This window comes from Rutilus rutilus, assembly GCF_951802725.1.
Source record: "Rutilus rutilus genome assembly, chromosome: 20".
Taxonomy (NCBI): Eukaryota; Metazoa; Chordata; class Actinopteri; order Cypriniformes; family Leuciscidae; genus Rutilus; species Rutilus rutilus.
In genome coordinates, this window is record NC_140225.1 from 21817890 (window position 1) to 21840047 (window position 22158).

At 41.5% G+C, this 22158-nt stretch overlaps 1 protein-coding gene across 1 annotated transcript in view; it reads right to left on the bottom strand.

The window, feature by feature from the left end:
- The window catches only part of eys (eyes shut homolog), a gene marked incomplete at its 5' end in the record, with an annotated part of 292239 nt that extends 271050 nt beyond the window's left edge, over positions 1 to 21189 (bottom strand). The window contains 4 exons of the mRNA XM_084390837.1: positions 8413 to 8528; positions 11180 to 11382; positions 15265 to 15381; positions 20433 to 21189. Coding sequence (XP_084246963.1) covers positions 8413 to 8528; positions 11180 to 11382; positions 15265 to 15381; positions 20433 to 21189 — 1193 coding nt within the window. The remainder of the gene's footprint in view (positions 1 to 8412; positions 8529 to 11179; positions 11383 to 15264; positions 15382 to 20432) is intronic.
- Between the last annotated feature and the right edge of the window lie 969 nt (positions 21190 to 22158).

Below are 22158 nucleotides of genomic sequence, written 5' to 3' on the forward strand. Positions count from 1 at the left end.
CGTGCTAGTGTCGTCCACACATATATTCCCAAGGGCATGTGCCCGGGGTACACATAATAGTGGGTAGTATCTAGGCCAACAGAACGTGGGCCTAGGAATATAACATAACCATTCCTGAGTTGAAGGAATGGGTGCTTAGCACAGTATAACAGTCAGGATCAACATCAGTCGGCCTGAACCTCATAAAAGAATGATTTAATAACTTTTTTGTCAGTCAGTAGACATCTGAGCCGGAGGGACAGATGTAAGTGTAGAATTACAGTCAGGAAGGACCTAAGTCACCCTGATCTGTCGATCTCAGTTTTCGTGCTGGCAGCACGCTCATAATATACAGTCTGCGCAGATCTGAGTCGAGCAGAGCAGTATGTATTACGTTTAGACTGACAACAGCTTAGCCTGTAAGGCAGGCACTTCCAGGTTGTAAAACCTCATAAATGTAGACGGAGAGGCCCAGCCTGCCGCCATACAAATATCCTGGAGTGAAACTCCACTGGACCATGCCCATGAAGAGGCCATGCCTCTGGTGGAATGAGCTCTGACGCCCAGAGGACAGCGAAGGCCCTTAGACTTAAAAGCTAGAGCGATAGCGTCAACTATCCACCTGGAGAGGCTCTGTTTCGACGTGGCTAGCCCCTTAGTGCGGCCACCAAAAGAAACAAAGAGCTGTTCTGACTGCCTGAAAGCAGCAGACCGTTCAACATATATTCTTAACACCCTGACCGGGCAGAGAAGATTCACATCGCCCTCACTATCAGATCTTGGGAGAGCTGACAGTGAAATGACTTGTGCTCTGAACGGAGTGGAAAGCACTTTGGGGACATAACCGTGCCTTGGTTTGAGAATGACTTTGGAGTCGTTTGGCCCAAAATCAATGCACGTAGCGCTCACAGAGAGCGGGTGGAGGTCACCAACTCGCTTAACTGAGGCTAGAGCCACGAGGAAAGCGGTCTTAAACGAGAGATACCGCAGATCCACGGACTGTAGTGGTTCGAAGGGTTCGCCCTTCATAGCGTCTAGGACCGTGGAGAGGTCCCAGACCGGAACCAGAGGGGGCCGGGGAGGGTTTAGTCTCCTAGCTCCTTTAGGAAGCGGATGATGAGATCGTTCCTTCCCAGTGACTGGCCATGCATAGTAAATGCTGCTATGGCTGCCACATATACTTTGAGCGTGGCACGTTTGGATGAGCCCTCATCCAAAAGCTCCTGTAGGAAGGAGAGAATCTCCGTAACGCTACAGCGTTGTGGATCTATGTTTTGAGCCGAGCACCAGCTGGAAAACACTGACCACTTGGAAGCGTAGAGCCGTCTAGTAGAGGGCGCTCTAGCCTGTGTAATTGTGTTTAGCACTCCTGCTGGGAGATCAGCGGGTACCTGTTGATGGCCCATACATGCAGGGCCCATAAGTCGGGGTGCGGGTGCCAAATCGCGCCCCTGGCCTGGGAGAGGAGATCCTTCCTCACCGGAATCGGCCATGGGGTCGTGCTCACTAGCTGCATCAGTTCTGGGAACCAGACTTGGTTCCTCCAGAGCGGCGCCACGAGGAGCACAGAGCATTCGTTCTCCCTGATTCACTTGATCACCTGTGGTCGGGGGAAACGCAAAGAGCGGGCGGCTGGGCCAGCGCGTCCCTGTCTTTCGTGAAAAATGTTGGGCAGTGCGCGTTCTCTGATGACGCAAAGTGATCGATTTACGCTCTGCTGAAGGTGTCCCATAGTAACTGGACTACCTGAGAGTGCAGGGACCATTCCCCCGGGGGAACATTGTCTCTGGACAGCATGTCCGGACACACATTCCGACAGCCTGGCACGTGCGCTGCTATTAGCGAGCGCAGATTGTGCTGAGACCACACGAGGAGGCGTTCTGCCAGTGTGCGGAGGCTCCGTGATCTGAGACCGCCCTGGTGGTTTATGTAAGACACCACCGCCATGTTGTCTGTGCGGACTAAGACATTGTGGCCCTTTAAGAAGGGGAAAAAATGTCCCAAGGTAGAGGGCGCCTCGTAGAGGGCGCCCCAACCTGAGTTGGAGGCGTCTGTCGAGATTACTTTTCGTTTCGAGACCGTTCCCAGATCCACGCCTGACTGATACCAGTCTGCCACCTTCCAGGGCATACAGTTCTGAGTCACCCTGAGGCGAGTACGGCCGGAGGTCCATGCTCGAAGCGGGACCCGCGTTTTCAGCCAGTGCTGGAGAGGGTGCATGTAAAGCAAGCCCAGTCGAAGCACTGCCGAGGCCGAAGCCATAAGACCCAGCATCCTCCGAAAACTTTTGAGAGGAAAGATGCTGCCGACCTTGAAAGACGCTGCTGAGCGTTGTATTCGCAGCGCGCGCTGTGACGTCAGCCGCGCTGTCATTGACACAGAGTCTAAATCTGTCCCCAGAAAGGAAATTTTCTGGCTGGGAGACAGTGAGCTCTTGGTCCAGTTGATTTGGAGACCCACTGGCTGAGTAATAAAGCTTTCTGGGCTATCAGCTCTGCCTCTGACTGCGCTAGAATTAGCCAGCCGTCCAAGTAGTTCAATATTCGCATCCCCCGTTGTCTCAGGGGAGCGAGCGCCGTGTCCATGCACTTCGTGAATGTACGAGGTGCCAAAGATAGACCGAACGGCAGGACGGTGTACTGATAGCTCTGGCCCTCGAAGGCGAATCGCAAGAAAGGCCTGTGATGGGGCGTTATTTGAATCTGAAAATAAGCATCCTTCAGATCCACTGAGATAAACCAGTCTCTCGGGCGAATTTGCACGAGAATTTGTCTGGTCGTGAGCATTTTGAACGATCTCTGCATGAGGGCTTTGTTCAAACGCCTGAGATCTAGGCTGGGTCTGAGACCGCCATCCTTCTTTGGGACGAGGAAATATCTGCTGTAGAAACCTGAGTCGCTCTGTATCAGAGGGACGGTTTCTATAGCCCCTTTCTTCAGCAGTTTCGCAATCTCGGTACGAAGTAGATGTGCTACTTCGTCTTTCACCGTGGTTTCGACCCTGGCTCGAAAGCGTGGGGGTCTGTGCTTCGGGCGGGTGGCGGGCGGTTGAACCAATCAAATGAAAAATATATGTATACACCAATCAGCGGAAGGCGGGCGGGTGCGGTTTTGAAAATTGGTCAAAAACGTTGGTGCGGATGGATGGCGGACGGATGATGAGTTTTGTGACGCGGTTGCGGATGAAATAATAGCCCATCCGCGCATCTCTACTGCGCGCGAACTGCAGCGAATAGCCTCGTTTTATAGTGTTCAGTACCCAACCTGACACGCCCGGGATCATTTCCCATGCTTTTATGCTTAAAGCTAGAGGGAGAATGGTATTCGGGCTCTGGTCGCTTTGTGTGTGTGGTACATAGCATACAGTGGGGGAGGTGTATACATCCCGGGGGGGAGGCAGCCTGTGGCGGCTTGAAGAGCACGAGCGCTGCTGAGACTCTCTCGGCTGATGGCGCTGTGAAGCTGGCGGCGGAGGCGGCGGTGGCGCTGTGTTCCGGTTAGGCGGCTGCTTTTTTGAGCGACCCGTTGCGGAACTAGAGCGTTTCGGGATGAAGTGCCGCATGGCTTGCGAGGTTTTCTGCACTTCTGAATACCGCTCTGCGAAGCCTTTGACTGCCGGGCCGAAGAGACCGGATGGAGACACAGGTGAGGAAAGTGGCTCTGTCGGACTCTTTCATGTCGGACAGGGTTAACCACAAGTGTCTCTCGGTGACGGTGAGAGACGCCATGTTCTCTCATGTCTCATGTGAGATGGCCTGTGCAGCGGACTTGGTGGCTCGTAGAGCTAAGTCCGTAGCGCTTCTGAGGTCCGTGAAACTCTCAGGGTTTGGGCCCGCCTCGTCCATGGTGTGGAGAAGGTTGGCCTGATAAACTTGGAGCACAGCCATGGCGTGAAGTGCTGAAGTGCTGAAGCGGCTTGACCAGCGGCGGCATAGGCGCGACCGATCAGAGCCGAAGTCGTCCTGCAGGCTTTCGAGGGCAGCGAGGGTTTGGACTGCCATCCAGCAGGAAGGCGGGCACAGGTGTGCGGCTACCGGTTCCTCGACCGTAGGAATGGATAGGTAGCCCTTGTCTTTCGCGCCGTCAACGTGAGAGAGCGTCGAAGAGACTGTAGGCCGCAGCCTGGCAGAAAATGGCGCCTTCCAGCTTTTAGTTAGCTCCTCGTGGAGTTCCAGCAGGAAGGGAGCGGGCCTCGTGTGAGGCGTCGAGCGTCGCCCAGGCAGGAAACAGCCATTCCGCCTGCTGGGCGCGGGTTCCTCTGGCAGAGACCAATCGAGGCCGAGGTCCTCTACGGCCAGAAGAGAGAAGCGGAGGGGCGGGGTCCGCGTCAAAGGAGGCTAGTCGAGCCCGCAGGGTCGACATAGCCATATCCTCACATTCCGGGCAGCCGCCCTTGGAAAGCGCGTGGTCCGCGTGGTTTCTTCCCAGGCAAGAAACGCACAGGATGTGGTGGTCCCCGTCGCTGAGGGAGGCTCGGCAAGAGCCGCACTTGGAGAAAATATGCATTTGAAACAACGCCTCTGCTCTTTTAGATGGCGTGTGTCGCGGGGCGAACACACACAATGCAATATAGAGAAAGGATATAGGCGCAAGTTTATCAGGCCAACCTTCTCCGCACCATGGACGAGGCGGGCCCGAACCCTGAGAGTTTCACGGACCTCAGAAGCGCTACGGACTTAGCTCTACGAGCCACCAAGTCCGCTGCACAGGCCATCTCACATGAGACATGAGACATGAGAGAACATGGCGTCTCTCACCGTCACCGAGAGACACTTGTGGTTAACCCTGTCCGACATGAAAGAGTCCGACAGAGCCACTTTCCTCACTCGTGTCTCCATCCGTTCTCTTCGGCCCGGCAGTCAAAGGCTTCGCGGAGCGGTATTCAGAAGTGCAGAAAACCTCGCAAGCCATGCGGCACTTCATCCCGAAACGCTCTAGTTCCGCGACGGGTCACTCAAAAAAGCAGCCGCCTAACTGGAACACAGTGCCGCCTCCGCCTCCAGCTTCACAGCGCCGTCAGCCGAGAGAGTCTCAGCAGCGAAAAGGCTCGTCGATGGCGAATTTACAGAAGAAATATGATTGACAACTAACTGAGGATGAGTAAATATTGAAATATGCATGTTGTGACGAAGAGATAAAGGATAGTTTTGTCATTAAACCAATCGGAGTTGATGTTAAAATCAACTGCGTCACATACTAATTCATGTGCATTGATTCGTGTAAATAGAGCCATTTGATGATAGAGATCAGAGTTTGATATTGTTAATTAACTCTGGGGATATATTGTTGTAAAAGAATCAGAATATGTGATTTGATGAATACGTATGTATGACATTCAGTAGTTTAATTTAGTGTTTGAGTCATACAATAATAATATGTCAGACATTGCTCTGTTTAACGTTAAGTGGGTATATTCTACCAGGATTTTCTTTGTAAAACAAGTTAATGAGTTAATATGCAGTTGAAGAAAGAAAAGTGAAAGATCTGAAATGTCATGTGATTTATATCTGTTGTCAATTCAGATCAGATGAAGTGAATGTGAATGAGTGACAAGTACTCTGCATTATGCAGGTTGCTTTTTTTTTTTTTTGATGTGTACTTCTTGAGTTGACCGTGGAGGAGTGAACGGCGAGCCAACTGTGCCTAAGTTAGTTGATGTCACACCGCGTCTTTCTCTGAAGCGAGCTCAGTATCCTTAATCTGTCATCAAACAGATAAGAGAATACAACACACCATACACTCCGGATACCTTGAGTGAAACTGAGTTTAAAACTACCCGGGTAGTAAATCTTTCTTCTGTCACGTGACTACTTCTGCTTCTATTTTTTCTACTTCAATATTTCTTTCCTGGAAGGATCAGACCTTATAAAAGAAAAAAAAGAAGATAAATAACAACACAAGGAAAAGACTTTCTGAACTGTGTTTGCGGAACCATTTATTTTATTTGTCATACCAACATACTTTTTTGTTTTTGTTCTATCAATTGTTTACACACTGGTACAAATACAATATATTTTCTTTATTTCACAAGTGGTAGTGAAATTGCTGTCTCAAATCCTCAAATCCTCCTTACTTAGACGTAACTATATTGTAATGCTACTGTGCCCATTCAACCTGATAAATTAATTTAGAACCCTACACTAGAGTGATACAATGGGTTACATATACTGTATATACACACACACACACAGTTGTAATAAAAATTATTCAACCCCCATTGTAAATCAGGTTTATTGGCAAAATTTACAGACTTTTAGCTGTTTGCAATGAACAAATCAAACAGAAGTAATTGAAATAGCTCAACTCAACAAATGTTTAAGTGGTTTCCACAAATTAAACTGAAAATGCAACTTTTAATGACTTCTGTAGTCTCAAAATGATTCAACCCCTTCATGGCAAGCTTTAGTACCCTTTTGCTGTTACTCATGAGAAATAGCTTTCAGTCCAGTAATATTCTTGGGTTTGCGTGCTGCAACCACCTTCTTCAAATCCCACCAGAGATTTTCTATGGGGTTCAAGTCAGGTGACAGTGATGGCCACTGTAGAATCTTCCAGAACTTCTTCTGCAGCCAAGCCTTGGTGAAAGTTGAGGTATGCTTGGGATCATTGTCCTGTTGGAAGGCCAAACTTCAGCTTCCTCATTGACTGCATGACGGCATTTCTCTTAGGATTTCCTGAATATACCGGTATATACAAATTTATTCATTTTGCTTTCCACATGCTGTAGGTTTCCAGTGCCAGAGGATGCAAAGCAGCCCCAGAGCATCACCGAGCACCACCATGCTTAACCTTTTGAGCGGTACGGTCCCATATATGGGATTTTTATTTCTGTGCCCCTAAGAGTATGGTCCTACATATGGGATTTAGAAAGCTATGTGACGTCACTGAACAAACATATTCAAACTGTGCTTTTGCACTTTGGCTGGCTCTAAACCAGAGATGGACGTGCTCAGCGCATGTCTATATCACAACTATGCAGTTTTCAAGCACATAATGTTTATTTTAGCTTTCAGACATTTAAATACACATAAGCACGAGTAAAACAATACATTTGGAGTTTGTAAAATACACACTGATGTCTATGGAAGCAGCAATTACAATCTATTCATATATAATTTGCCGACGTGTTTTATTCATATCAGACACACATAGTGGAAGTAACTAGCTTGTGAATTTAGGAAGCAAGTTTTTGAATATTTTGAATAAAAAAGGAAATAAAAGCGATACATCTGTCATACAGTGTTATAGTGGCTGCGGTGTGTCACGTGACAAGCATGACGTGTCGCCATGGAAACGCTCTGGGGGGTCAGCTAGAATATTTTAAACTTATGCGTGAAAGGGTTAACTGTAGACAGAATGTTCTTTCCAACATATGCTTCATTCTTCTTCCTCCAGGCATACCGCTGATCCATAGGGCCAAAAATGTCCTTCGCAGAACAGAATCCCAAAACTTCTGTGGCTTATTTCTATGATTTTGAGCAAAGTTTTTGTGTGCTTTTTTGGTCAGTAGTGGTGTAGTCTTGGAGTTCTGGCATGGAAACCATCTGCGTTTAGTATGCGCCTTCCTGTGCAAGCTGAAACCTCAGTGCCTGTTGTCACCAAGTCTTGCTGCAGGTCTTTTGCAGTCAATTGAGGGTTTTTCTTTCTCAGAAATCTGGTCGCAGCCGTTGATAGCTTCTTTTCTCTGCTCCGTCCAGGTAGCTTAACCACTGTTCCTTTAACTTTGAACTTGCGAACTATGCTTACAAAAATAAAGTTCCAAATAAATCTATAATATTTAAATATCAGTAAAGTGGGGTCTTTTTTTTTTAATTAGTCTTAGTTAGATAAACACAACACAATAGAGCATGAAAATATTTCTACTGTTGTAAAAACACAGATTTCCAGTCTGGCCAATCATGAAATAGCTGTGTCATCATCAGAGCTTGAACAGCCACTCTGGAGAAGCTGCGCTGACTGAGCTGTACTTTAATGGCATATGCCAAATTAACGTGGTGAAGACACTGTCTCAAGTCGGTCAAAATTTCTAACTGACATGCACTGCTGCAAATCTAATGCAGATCAGTATGCACAGCAAAGCATGAAGTCGAATATAACAAGACTGATTAACAACATACACCTTGGATCAATGAAGGGAGCAAACCTTAAACACTGAGAAAAGCATTATCAAACTTCAAATAAGAGCACAACATGGACATGAAAACAGAATACCACAACTCTGATATTGGAATAACATGCACTAAATAATAATTCAAAATAAGACAAGGAATACTGAATTAAAAAGTTCATTCAAGTTCACCTTTCCAATTAAAAGCATCCCTAAAGTTTTCTTAAGGCTGTGACAAGACAAATGATAATTAAAAAGCCTTCATCAGAAATGATAATGCTGTTGACCTGAGCTAACAAGTCATTAAAGTATTCTCAATTCTCTTACCTGCAATGATACTGGCCCTTCTGAATAACACAGATGCCACCATTGAGACAGGGCAAAGTGCCACACACCTCTGCCTGCTCCGAGCATTCCAGGTCTACACAAATGCATGTGGAATTCTGTATAAAAGAAAGAAAACACCCCAAGGAGGGTTGGTTACATGTCAGTTGGAACACTAAGGTGAGCTTGAATACCATTATAATATTTGCATCACCTAACACTTTTTCACCAAGTGCCGTTGGTGCTTGGCCAGAGCTGGGGCTTGGCCCAGGGGATCTGCAAACTCACATTTCCACTAATTTGAAAGCCAAACAATGTAACTGGCTATATACTGTGACCCAGCCGCAAACAATGTAACTGGCTATATACTGTGACCCAGCCGCAAACAATGTAACTGGCTATGTAACACAGCCGCAAACAAGCATAGTGCATCGTATAGATAGACTTTGTTAGTAGTTTTGAGAACCTATTTAAACATCTTTCAGCAGTTTAAGCGTGTCTCAGCAGTTCTCTCTTACATCTTATTGCACTTGAATGGTCGAAATACACACAATTATGTCAAAATGCCCATCCTGTGGAGTATTCATGTTCACAGTCGGTTATGTCTCAAGTGAAAGTAACAAGTTGGATGTAAACCAGATGTGTATCAGTATATTGGATCCATGCATTCGCTCTTAAAGTGACAGCAGCCTAATAAACCTAATTTGACCTGTCTGTGTCAAATCAAACAAAAGTTAAATTAACTTATTGCTTTTGACTGAATAACTTTTTAGCTTAAATAAGAAATTTTTTTAATATATATTTAATTCATACTATGCAGTATTTTATTTTCACATTTGATTATTCCATTTCTGTTCTATTTCTGAATTACATGTTAAATAAACCTATTGTACCTCAAAAACATAATCAGTTTAATTCATATTTTTGTTATCTAACATTTATTTTTGTAAATAAAAAAATAACTATATCTCGATGATTGTTCTCGTGAAATAAAATGTATCATATTGGGAAATAGGTAATATTGTCACGGTGTGGGTTTTGTGTCTTGTTCCTTGTTCTTGTCTGTCATTTTATTCCCTGCTTGTCATGTGATCCTGCCATGTGTCTTTTCCCATGTTCAACTGTTCCCCGTTATGTTGATTAGTCTTCCCAGGTGTTTCAGTTTAACCACACCCCCTTGTTATCTTGTTTAGCTTGTTTTCCCTGTGTATATAACCCTGTCTGTTTTAGTATGTGTTACGGAGTCCTTGTTTGTATCACACCACTTCCAAGTTTTGTTCTTGCCGTTGTCTTGTACCTGTTTTTGTTGGATTGCTCTATTGGATATTGACCTCTGCCTGGACTGGATACGATTTGGATTTGCCCAATAAAATATACTACTGCATATTGGATCTCTCTGTTTCCCTGTGTGGATCGTGACAAATATAGGAAATACGAAATAAGTAATTTAATTAGTTTTATGTAGGGATGCACCGATACCAGTACTCGGGTTTTGGTCCGATACTGTGCTCATGTACTCGTAAAACTATTATGAGCGCGCTTGCTGCGCCCCTTCATTTGAAATAACGAATTTGCACGTGCAAAAAACGCGATATGTGAACGGCCCACTATGGCAACGTGACATTAGTCCTGATTTAGGTATACAGATCGCTTTTTCTCAAACATCAACACTGCTTTCATCAAGTTTCAAAAACTTGTTGAGGACATTATCCTGTCCCGTGACGACTGATGTTATCGCTTCCTGGTTTGAGACCACCTTTATTTGAGAGGAAACGTACAGAACGGGGCCAGATTGGACACCGGCTCTGGCACCAGCACAAGCACAGGCACCCTGTCGGTAACCTTGGACTGCCTACAGGACAAATAAAATTAGTGACTTAGAGCATAATTTTTTCTTTGGAGCTGATCATGCCAAACCTGGGAAATAACCAGCACTGGAGCATCCAGAGCTGAATAAGCAGTACAATAGACAAGGCATTAGCTGGTTCTGCTCTCCAACTTTCACTAACCGATCCTGACATCAATATTATTTCTGACTCAGTCGTTCAAAGATGAGCAATAGAAGCTGAGAACAATCCCAGATGAAAGTAATACGGAGACTCCCACTGATATAAGCATTGGTGCAGTTCCTGAGCGGCGTGAAGGATTATTTCATTTTCATACAGATGAGCTCTCTTAGGAGGATGTCTCAGACAGACCAAATCAATGTCAAACAAATCAATTTAATGTGTCTGAGTGTGTGTATGTGTGTTAGGGAGAGATTAAAGTCTATCTTTACTGTCCATGCTCTCAAATGACTAAGGTGCCTCATGAGAATCTGCAATGGACAGGCCCATGTGCTGAATCTCACTACCAAGTAAATGAAGGTCACACAAGACAATTAGTCTGCCACTGACCCACTTTCTTCTAAATTCATCTCTTCATTACAGTAATGGATCATGAACACCAGACTGTAACTGTAACGATCTGGGGAAACATTTCTAAGTGAACATGGCACAAACGTCCCATAATTCCATTTATTGTGCTATACTGAATATGCAACAACTTGTTCCAGTCCAATAAAAAAATATTACATATGCCATGACCATTCTGCTATCAAAACAATTATTAATGGTTATTGTAACCTTCAACGTGACACAGGCTGATCCGCTTCAGGTGTGTCACAGAAATTTGCATGTGGCATTTCAAATTAATCACATTCTCTCAGGCCAAAAAAAAAACAAAAAACAGCATTAGGTGCAATGTAGAAAAAAAAAAGAAAAGGCCTCACAAGTTTGTCTATGGTGCAGGCTTCGTCCAGTTGACATCCGTTAGACTTGCAGAAGCTGTCAAGCTCAGTGGTGGTCTCACAGTTGAGGCCTGTGAAACCCCCTGGGCATGTGCAAACATATCCATTTGCAGTCTCCTCACAGCGACCGTCATTCCAGCACGGGTTTGAATCGCAGAGGAGCCTCTTTCGATCACAGTAAGTACCTGCAATGCAAGAATTTGTTGAGAATGAATGGATATTAAATGATCATCGTTAAAATGAATGAAAACACATCAATGTTTCCGTCAAGCATTCGTGCGTAACAACTTTGATGATTAAATCTTTCATTTTGTGAATGCTTTTTTTTCTTCAAAATTTAGGATAAAATTTAGAACCAATTTAAATTACATACACCCAAAACTAGACAATGATTTACACCTTAACACCGGGTTTGTGCCAATGATTAAATCACAACCGTAATGGGATTTGCAATAACACATTCCCTCTCGGGATCGATTAAATGAATAAACATCAGCACTTATTTTCTTAAAGTATGTTCTTCTGTTTACCAGTGCATATTAAAATTAATAATAATAAAGAAAAACTATTGTAGAAAAAAATCATGTTCAAATATTATTCAAATATACTAATAATCTGATTTAAGACAGCTGATCTTTAGCTCCAAATCATATTCATAATAATTGTACGCTCCTGACTGCTTAGTGAGAACAAATGTTCAAACTTTACGACTACAATGACAGCGGACAATTGCTCCAGCATATCAACAGTACTGAAAGTCTCAGCGTGGTCTGATGAAAAAGAGAACAAAGCTCATTTCACTCTCCCACTTCTCTGGATGCTTCACTAATGTGAAGGTTCAAGGGCCCAAATTATGTCCCCATCGTCCATAAAACAAGCAACCTGATCACACTGGCTGAAGGTTTTGGACCGAGAACATCTAGGCTGCGTGTTCCTCTAAGGTAACTCTGGATTGGAACATCAGTCTGATTTCCGCTCCTCGCAGGTTAAATTTAGACTTGACTATGCAGCACTGTAGGTTCAAGGTGAACATGATTTGATTTTATTCCCTAGTGGTTCTCTGTTTGCTTTTGCTTCCTCCCCCCTCCCCCCCTCCATGTTCCTCAGCAGGAGCTAACTCATTTATCTTCCTTGTTACTGCGTTTTCTTTTTGTCGTTCAGTTTTTTTTAAAAGCATATTCCACTGTGTTAAGCTCATGGGATGATACAAAGGTCATCCGTCCCAGAGGCACCCAACTGCTTTTGAGGACACACCACTGGGCGTCATTCTAAGTGTACGTCTCTCTGCAGTGTTTCTCAGGGATCCACGATGGGAAATTGAAAATGAAAAGCTCTTGACAGCTTAATATATTCTTTTATTTTTACAAGAACTACAGTACCTTTGATTGGCAACCATCCCTTGCAGGAGGTTTTTGAAATAGTAATGCATCACATAGGTACATGATTCAATGTTTGATAAAGGTTGATGACTTCATGAAGGTTGATGAAAATCTTAAAAGCAGTGATATAAAACAGATAGTGCCACCCTGCTGTGCACTACCTTGAGATATAAACCCATCTAAATCAAAAGCCAACCTTGCTATTAAAACCACTCAAAAACGAGACAATTACAGGATTTGAATTTCCACAAAAACCATGGGGCAGGTGAAGAGCAAAATTAATAGTGTACCCAATAGGGCATATCCTATTAATTTCGTAACATGCGGATACAAAAACCGCTGGCAGACTGAATAAGGTACACAGGAGAGTGGAATCAAAAGAAAATCTCATTTGAAGTGTCCCACGAGTGGGCCTCATTATTATGTGTGTGTAGGCTCTGGTCCGTAAGGGCAGTCGGGAACCGGGCCAGCCGTTAACTTCACTATGATTAATGGGGTGACAGCTTGAGCAAAGTCAGAGAGCTGCTGGCCCCACAGGGTGCCCGAACAGAGCAGAACTGGAGACCAGTTACTTTCAGTTCCTTACAAGGTGCTCCAAGAATATGCAATGAGAGACTGTGCTGATCACAGCGCAACAGTTCTTGTGGTTATCTGCCATCAAACTGAGGCGAATCATTAGTAATATGTGGCTGCGATAAAGGCAAATGAGACACAGATATTTTATACTCAAAACCATGCTCATGGAACAAGATTTTTAGATTTAATCTCCAAGCTTCACACAAAAGCAAACATGGAGCTTCTTGTAAAGTTGTCACATCTTACTGCAGTGCTGGACTCTTAAGCCATATAAAACAACAATTATACTAGAGTTCAATGCTATCTCACGACCAATTCGTACGAATTCGTAAGAGTGATTAAAAGGTGGCTATTTCGTACGAATTTGTCTAAACCCACGTGCTGGGTAGGTTTAGGGGCGGGGTCAGGGGTAGGTCATTCGTATGAATTCATACGAATTGGGCAATTCGTAAAATATGTACGATTTAGCAAAAATCGTACTAATTCGTACGAGTGAGGTCGTATGAATTCGTACGAATTAGCCACCTCGTATAATTCGTACGAATTGCCGTGAGATCAGGCTATATAGTTTTTTTTTTTTTTTTTTTTAATAAAATCATGACTTTTATTCAAGGGTGCATTAAACTGATCGGTAACACTTTTACATTGGTGAACTAACAATGAGCAAAACATTTGTTACAGTATTTATGAATCTTCATTAATGTTAGTTAATACAAATCCAGCTGTTCATTGTTTGTTCGTGTAAGATCACAGTGCCTTAACTTATGTTGACAAATACAACTTTTGAGTTTAATAATGTATTAGTAAATGTTGAAACTAACATTAAGATTAATAAATGCTGTTGAAGTGCAGTTCATTCTTAGTTCATGTTAACTAAAGTAGTAACGAATGAAACCTTATTGTAAAGTGATACCAAATAAATGCTGTTCTTTTGAACATTTTATTCATCAAAGAAAAAGAAACATACCACGGTTTCCACAAAAATATTAAGCAACACAACGGTTTTAAATTGATAATAAAAAAATGTAGTTCAACTTCAAATCAACTTAGAATGATTCGGAAGGATCATGTGACAATGTAATTATGCTGAAAATTCACAATATTATCACAATATCACAGTTAGTTGTTAGTTGATATTTGAGTAAGATATATCAAAAATCAAAATAAATGCTGCCTTGTCTGAGACCCTTGAAAAATCAAAAGAGGCCAGTTTTCATGATGCAGATTGCAAAGTGTTCCTTTGCCAGTGGTTAATCTCAAGTGAAAATTCATCATAGATTGTGATAGTCCTAAATCTGTGTCAGACAAACCAGACATTTTTCTTCCACATTAAAGCTGTAGGCATGACATTAGAGGCAGGCTGCTATCTGCTCGAACAAACAGCCGCTACACAAAAGTCAATTAATCAACAAGCAAAGGCCACCTGGACCTCAGACTGGAGTCTTTATCATGATGTTATTATCAGGAACGCCCAAGGGACCATGAAACTTTTGTTACACATTTGTGGGTGAGATGCTCATTAGCCCAGCAATGGTTTTACAGAAGCAAATGAGACTCATTACTTTCCAAACGCCTGTCATGGCTGTGCCTTATAAACAGACTGGAAAGGACACAGGACAGGAGCATACATTTTTTTATTTCCATTGCTTTTCTACAGGAAAGGCCCCATTCATGAGTTTTATCAACCTAAGCATATCACTCAAATGAAGCCACAGCTAAAGCCTTTATTAAATAACTGGTCATTTATGCGCCAAGAATCTTCTAAAGACTTTCTTATATGAAGGCTTCAATTGTTCAATTTTTCAAATCCGCTTCTTCACTTAGGAAAGACAGCTTAATGCGAGTAGAGATAAAAAAAAAAAAAAAAAAAAGGCTCACTCAGATTTGAGTTTGCATAATTGCGCTGCCATTGTGAAGGCACCCAAAATGACCCATCATTAATCACATGACTCATTATCAAAACATAATGAGTCAAATGAAGCCAAACAGTAAAAAATTAAACATGCATTACTGGACCTCAGAAGAAATATCACTCTATTGTGAAGTGCATAATTCACAGAGGCTTTCTAAAATTATTCTGATTTTATTCAAAAACTGTAACCGTATACTTGCCTGTATATCCTGTGAAACATTCACATCTGTAGGAAGTTGTTGAGACCTGTGCACAAGCTCCTTCCTTGCACCCTTTTCTGCAATTCTGATATCCAATGATTTCAGAGCAGTTGACACCTTTGGTGTGAAAATAGACATTAGCTATATTGAATCCATGCATATTAGTCAGTACATGATCAGATTTTTTAGCATGCCTTATGTCAAAATGGTTTATATAATTATATAATGTAAAGGATTTCAGAAGAAATTTCTGCCTTCTGCATTCAATAATTCTCTATCACCTTCAGTGATATAACTAGCCTACACAAATATTGATTTTACAAAACTTCATATATGCAATCTGGTTTGACCTTTGCAAAAAATTTAAATATCAACACATATTAAAGGAATACCCGCTTCAATGCAGTATTATTTTACTGGCATTGTATTTTCACTTCAATGAAGTGGGTAGTTACTAGTTATTTTAAATGCCAAACTAAAAAAAAAAAAAAAAAAAAAACCTGTCATTAACCCATTAAGCTGCAACCCCACTTTTGAAAAATCCCCAGAAATGACATACCCAAACTGAAACAGAAACTGCATTATAGTTACTATTCACAGGCTATTCATAGGGTTTCAATCCTTAATTTCTTTTATCAAAGTTCTCACTTATTTGAAACTGTATCAAATACCCTTCTGGAATAAAGAATCATTTAAGTAAGCATTCCTATTTAGAAAAAAAAAAAATCATAAAAGAATAACTGCTAGGTAGGTGGCAGGTGCACCTGGGGCGAGCTAGCATGTTAGCTTAGCACACCATCAATAGAGGGTTTTCACCTACGTCACGATTTGGTCAGTTACCCGGATGCGCGGCCATATTGGAGGTACTCGGATGTAAACAACGGCATGGATTGCACTGTTTATGTACTACTGAACACATTGTTACACTAATTTCTGATGTCTAAACCACGGGAAAAACACATGGAAGCTGCGAAATCATATAGAGAAGGACTTGGTAAGCAGGAAAGAGCTCAAAATTTTGACAAACTTAAGGTAATATGTGGTAAAGATCTGAACGAGCTAGCTTCTCTAGTCCTTACTTCTTTTTCGTATCCCGACATTGGCTACGTTCAGATTGTCAGTCCAAAAAAAAGCACATGAAATCAGTTTCAAGCTACATCCATATGTGGTTTAATATCCTATTCAAATCACATATCAGGAAATCCACCAGTCTGAACGCTCTTTCTCGTGGTTTATGTGACTTTCTCACGCCACGTAAAATGTAAACATCAGACGTTGTTATAGGGAACATGCTGAAAGTCGCTGCCGAAACAAGGTTGTGTTGTTGCAAAGTGCCGGACGAGCAGAAAATTATTATTTTTGAAAAGTATTTTGAAACCGGCGCGGATGAAAAAAGAGTTGTGCATACAGTAACCTACCAGCCTCCTACAGTTCTGCAGCTCGAGACGCAGTAGTCCAGCGCGGCGGCTATACATTTCCATATTGTAAAATTTAAATAAGAAAACATTTATATTGCAAATGCAAACCTCTCCATCAACGCAACATCATTGCCGTATTGTCAAAGAGCTGCGTGGACACACAAATCGGTTCTGAACAGTTGCAATACAGTGTGGACATCATTTTAGATCATATTCCAATCGGATACAAAGATAATGGGATTGACAGTGTGTATGTACCCATAGTTAACTATTTTACGTCAAAATTTTAGCCATAGTTAACGCTTCATTTACACATGTGGCTGATGCTGTGCCTCTCTCAACCACAAACGCCATCTTTCATCAGTTTTTTGCACTCTTCTCTTTAACTTTCGGCAGTCTATAGAACTAGAAATGTTTTTTCTCGGTGCGACCGATGAGTACAGACCAAAACTTGACCATTTTTCAGAAGCAATAATCAGCCAAATTTGCGAGTCCGTTCAGTTCAATGGCACTGTTTACATTCAGTACCTCCAAAATGGCCGACTTCCGGATTGATGACGCGTCGTGAAAACCCTCTATACATGACCATTTATGAGATTAAAACCATGTTTGTGCTCCAAACTTACTTTACAACGCAAGTCGAGTGTTTTAAATAATCTATTTGATTATTAAGTGATTATTTAAGTGATCTAATGTGGCTTCAGATAAAAAAATCAGACAGAAAATATATTATTTTATAGTATTCTGCACGACGATAAAGTCTATATCGATTAGCATTACATTATAAATATAATCTATTATTATGAAAATACCTGACATGGCTCGAAGAACACAGGTAGCTCAAATATCATTGCAATCATGTTTATTGTCTTCAAAACATCTGTATCTGCATGTTACAGCGATCTCTGTTAGCTGTCCTGGAATGTCACATGATTATGGCACTTCTTCATGTGTTATATGGACTATTATTGTGCATATAGCGCCCTCAGGCTGCTGGTATGGATTAAAAAAACATATTAGGCCTACATCAGTATCCAGCGCTCATAATGATTACATCGACGCATTTGGGTATAAATTCAATAAATATTATTCCTGTCTATAGAAATATATAAAATATATATATATATATTTTATAGTAGCCTACACTTAAAAATACAATGCTAATATTTACATTTTTACGGAGCCCCATAAAGGGACGTGGTGGTGGGAAAAAAAATGTAGGATGGGAGATTTTTTTTCCCTCGCAAAGTTATTTGCGTTCCCACGCAAAAAAATGTTGCGTTCCCCACGCAAAACCTGTTTTGAGCTCGGACAGACACTTCCTGTTTAATGTCCCACTGGCAGTGTTTAAGAGCTCCGTACGTTAATGGAGCGTTGCATAGTGTTTGAACTTTTACTCAAATATAAAGAAATGCGGTCAGTGCTTATAAGGAGTTGGCAAGGCTATTCGAACTTACCGGATCAATATTCTTGAGCTAAACCTGGTTAAAACACAAAGGACACCTATTTACAATCACAGTAACCTAGACAACGAGCTACAACCCAATTCTCCTCAAAACAAGCTTTATAATTTAAATTTGTCTCTAACCCAGCCGAATGAGAGACAAGTCCAAATAAGGGGCCGTCTGCAAAGTGCAAATCCCAAAACCCTTCTGCACATTTTATATTATTAAACATATTCAATAGCTTCACTGTGGCACACTGTACTGTCACCAAATTCAGTTCACACATCACTGCTCTCCTGCTGGTTATACTACAATACTTAGTTTGATTAAAAAAAAAAAAAAAAAAAAAAAAGAATATTTTTTATGATTATTCATTATGAAATAAAATCAATAACTTATTGTTATTCAATAACAAAAAAATATTCAATAACTTCACACTGTTATACAATGTAATGCCATCAAATTCAGTAAGCAAATATAATGCAAAACCTATGGTTGTAACTATTATGTTAGCTGCGTACGGTACCAATATAATTTGGCCTACTTATTTTTTATGTGCAATTACTTCCCAAACTAAGTGTTGTATAACCAACATTAGAGCAGTGATGTGTGAAGGAAATTTGGTGTGTTACAGTGAAGTTATTGAATATTTTTCATAATATAAAATGTGCAAAAGCAGTGTAGTATGACCAGTGGGTCACCATTGATGTGTAAACTGAATTGGGTGCCACTACAGTTTGTAACATTGAAGTTAATGACTATTTTTGTATTTTTGACATGAGTTGATGATGTAGTCGTTTTTTGGGTTATATTGCACTTTGCAGACGGTCCCTTCGAACTTGTCTCTCAGCCGCCTGCTCATAGAGATCCATTTAGCCTATATTAAAAAAAGATTTGAAAAAAATAAATAAAAAATGATCCCATCCTAAATTTTTTCCACCACCACGTCCCTTTAGGGGCTCCGTACATTTTCAATGTAGATTAATGTACGATTTTCACACCTAAATCAGCAAGCTTTTATTTTGGCAGGTTGCCAGGAAGTAAGTTTATGCACTGAAACTGGCAGATTTATTATGCATTCAGTTCAAATGGAAATCATAGTTAGTTGATCTAAAACTGATTTTGCATTAACATCTGTCAAAACCATGTCGGTACGCAAATGAGTGGTCTCAACTTATTTACCCAGCACATTTATTATTTTGGTCTCACATGCGCACCTGCACACTTTCTGTATGTGCACCCCTGTACATATTTATATATATATATATATATATATATAAATATACATATTTACCATCTGTGATAAGTTTCAGTTCTCTGCTTTAATCTGACTCAGACCACTCTGGCCTAGTTGTGATAACATGGTACCCAGTGGTCTCTAGGGAACGCCTCTAGTGCTTCTCATAGAAGTAGAATGAATTATTCAGCAGACATAAAAACAAACCACATTAGCTAGTTTGACAACATTACACCACTTTAAATACTCAACTCTCCTTGGTGCTCACCAAGAGACCAACATTGAAACAACATTTGGATGCCAATTGTATTGACAAGCAAGACAGGCAAAAGAAAACTAAATGGGATAAAGTCATTTTAAAAATGCCTATTCAAATAAATGGTCCACAGGGGCTCTGGTTTTGAAATAATTGCACAGTGCTAAATGTGGAGCGCTTGCAATTATAACAGATACATAATAAATAAGTGTCTTCAAAGAAACTAGGCTGTTCTCTGTAGGTGGACACCCATTAAACCTCCCCCATTCATTATGATTGAAAGGTCAGCATGGATTCACAATGGACTCTGCATTAAACGGATGTTAAGCTCAGTCGACAACTTTTTTTTTTTTTTGGTGGCATCATTTTGATTACAACAAAATATAATTTCATTTTAAGTTGAAGGTTAAAATGGCAAGTTAAACTGCAGGGTTGTGCACCATTCTAAATTTCATTGAGAATGCCTTACATTTCTGAATTTGATTTAAGGTAGCAAACAGGATGCAGAGATACAATTTGAATGTTAGGAAGTATTAAAATGAATCGAAATTCATATAAATGTACATTTACAAGAATACAACTAGAAAAAAATATCAAGACCATTTTAAATGTTGATTTGACAAAGACTTGTTTGAATGATTTTGTAAGTGCATAACTGTAACTGCAAGTTTTGCTTTATGCAATAAATGCCGCCAGTGGAGCTTAACTTGTATTGAGCCTGCATTGCCGCATATGTATTTAAGTTACTACAATTATATTTACTAAACAACAGACAAATGTTCACTTCTGCTGAGTAAACTAGAATTCCTCACCTGTGAATGGAGCGAGACAAAGACATTCGTAAGGTGGGAGATCTGTGTAGGCAGTTCTCTTGTTCACGCAGGTGCCTCCGTTTAAACAGGGCTGTTCATAGCATCCATCAATGTTCTCACAATAATGTCCAGAAAATTGTTTGTGGCACTGACAGCTAAATGAATCGTCCTTAAATGTAGCTTTGCATTTACCTTTACCCGAACACAGGCGAAGAAGAGGTGAGCTCTGGCAGTGCTGAGGCTTTACCAGAAGTGCAATGCGTAGGCCAAGCCTACACAGATGACTACTGCCTCTATGAACGACCGTGAAGTAATTGATACCGTACGCCAGCCACTTCGATTCCACTTGCAAAGTACCATTAATGCTGTTGGCGAACACCAACTGCTCCTTTCTTGGCTCTAAAATCAAGCAGTTTTCAAACTCCTCTTTGGACACATTGATTAGGTGGATGCCATATTGTTCCAACGTTCTGTCAGCGGAAACAAACATCACATCTCCAAGCTGAAGGTCCAGTGGGCAAAGCTGAGGAAAGCGATATGACCCAGTTGTCCACAAGTATCCATTTGTTTCTGTTTGTCTGTTCCAGCACTGGGTCAAGCTGCTGCAGGTGTTCTCCATGAGGGTCCACCTCACGCTGATGTTCTTTGGCTGAGTGTGCCATTCACGAGACGTGGCTCTGCGGCAGGTTACTTGGCCATAGATGGTGCCGTCTATTACACAGCTGAGCAGGAAGGCAATGATAACTAGTTTTCTCATGTCTTTCTTCAACCTTGACTGTTTCTTTATTTAGCCACTTGATGCTTTTCTTCAGTCTGAAGCTTTTCTGGATCTTTGAACTGCAAGTTTTGATGTCTGTAAGCAAATATGTACAGTGCAGTATAAGCATGTTGCAAAAACAGCATGTTTACAGCCTTTAAAATGTATTATTGAAACAGAAATGTCTCTAAGAAACATATAGCATATTTTCTAGCAATACATTGATAGATAACCCAAAAAAGACAGTTGTCATTTTTCCTTCATTCATTCACTTAGGCCTACTCTCATGTTTTTGAAGAATCATTATGATTTTGTCATATAATCACCATTAGGGCTGGGTGTCGATACAGATTTTCTGATTCAAATCAAATTCTAATCATAAACTTTCAATAAGATTCTGATACATTTGAGTATATTTAGTTAGAATGGCCATTTTGCTTACATACGAAACTTTCTAAATTATACAGGGCAATGTTGCTGACTGATTCAGACAAGAATCTGGCCACTTGCACGTAGGGGTGTGCGATATCATGATTTTAGATCGTGAACGATAAAAATGTCTCTACGATCTGCTATTTGAAGGAATATCGTAGTACTGTGCAGTGCACAATCTGTCAGGCCTGGTTACACCTGGTTTTGGTCGATCAGATCACAAGTGGACGATGCTAAATACAGGTGTTAACAGGGTCTAAAACCTTTTGAGCTTGTCCACTTTGGACCACTTCCAGAGGTAGTCAAAAATGCATTTGACCGGATTCATAGTGTAAACGCATTCAAACAGCCGCAAAAGTCCGCCTACTGACCTCACGTGTAAACATTATGGGAAGTTCAGTTCAGTTCAGTTCAAAAGAACCAGCTCTTTAGAGTCATTTGTTCACAAATTGGACTACACTGTTCGCATCGTGTGTTTTTTTATGTTTTTGCATGAAGAGCTGTGAAGACTCTGTTGAAAAGAAGAGTTGTTAAGTC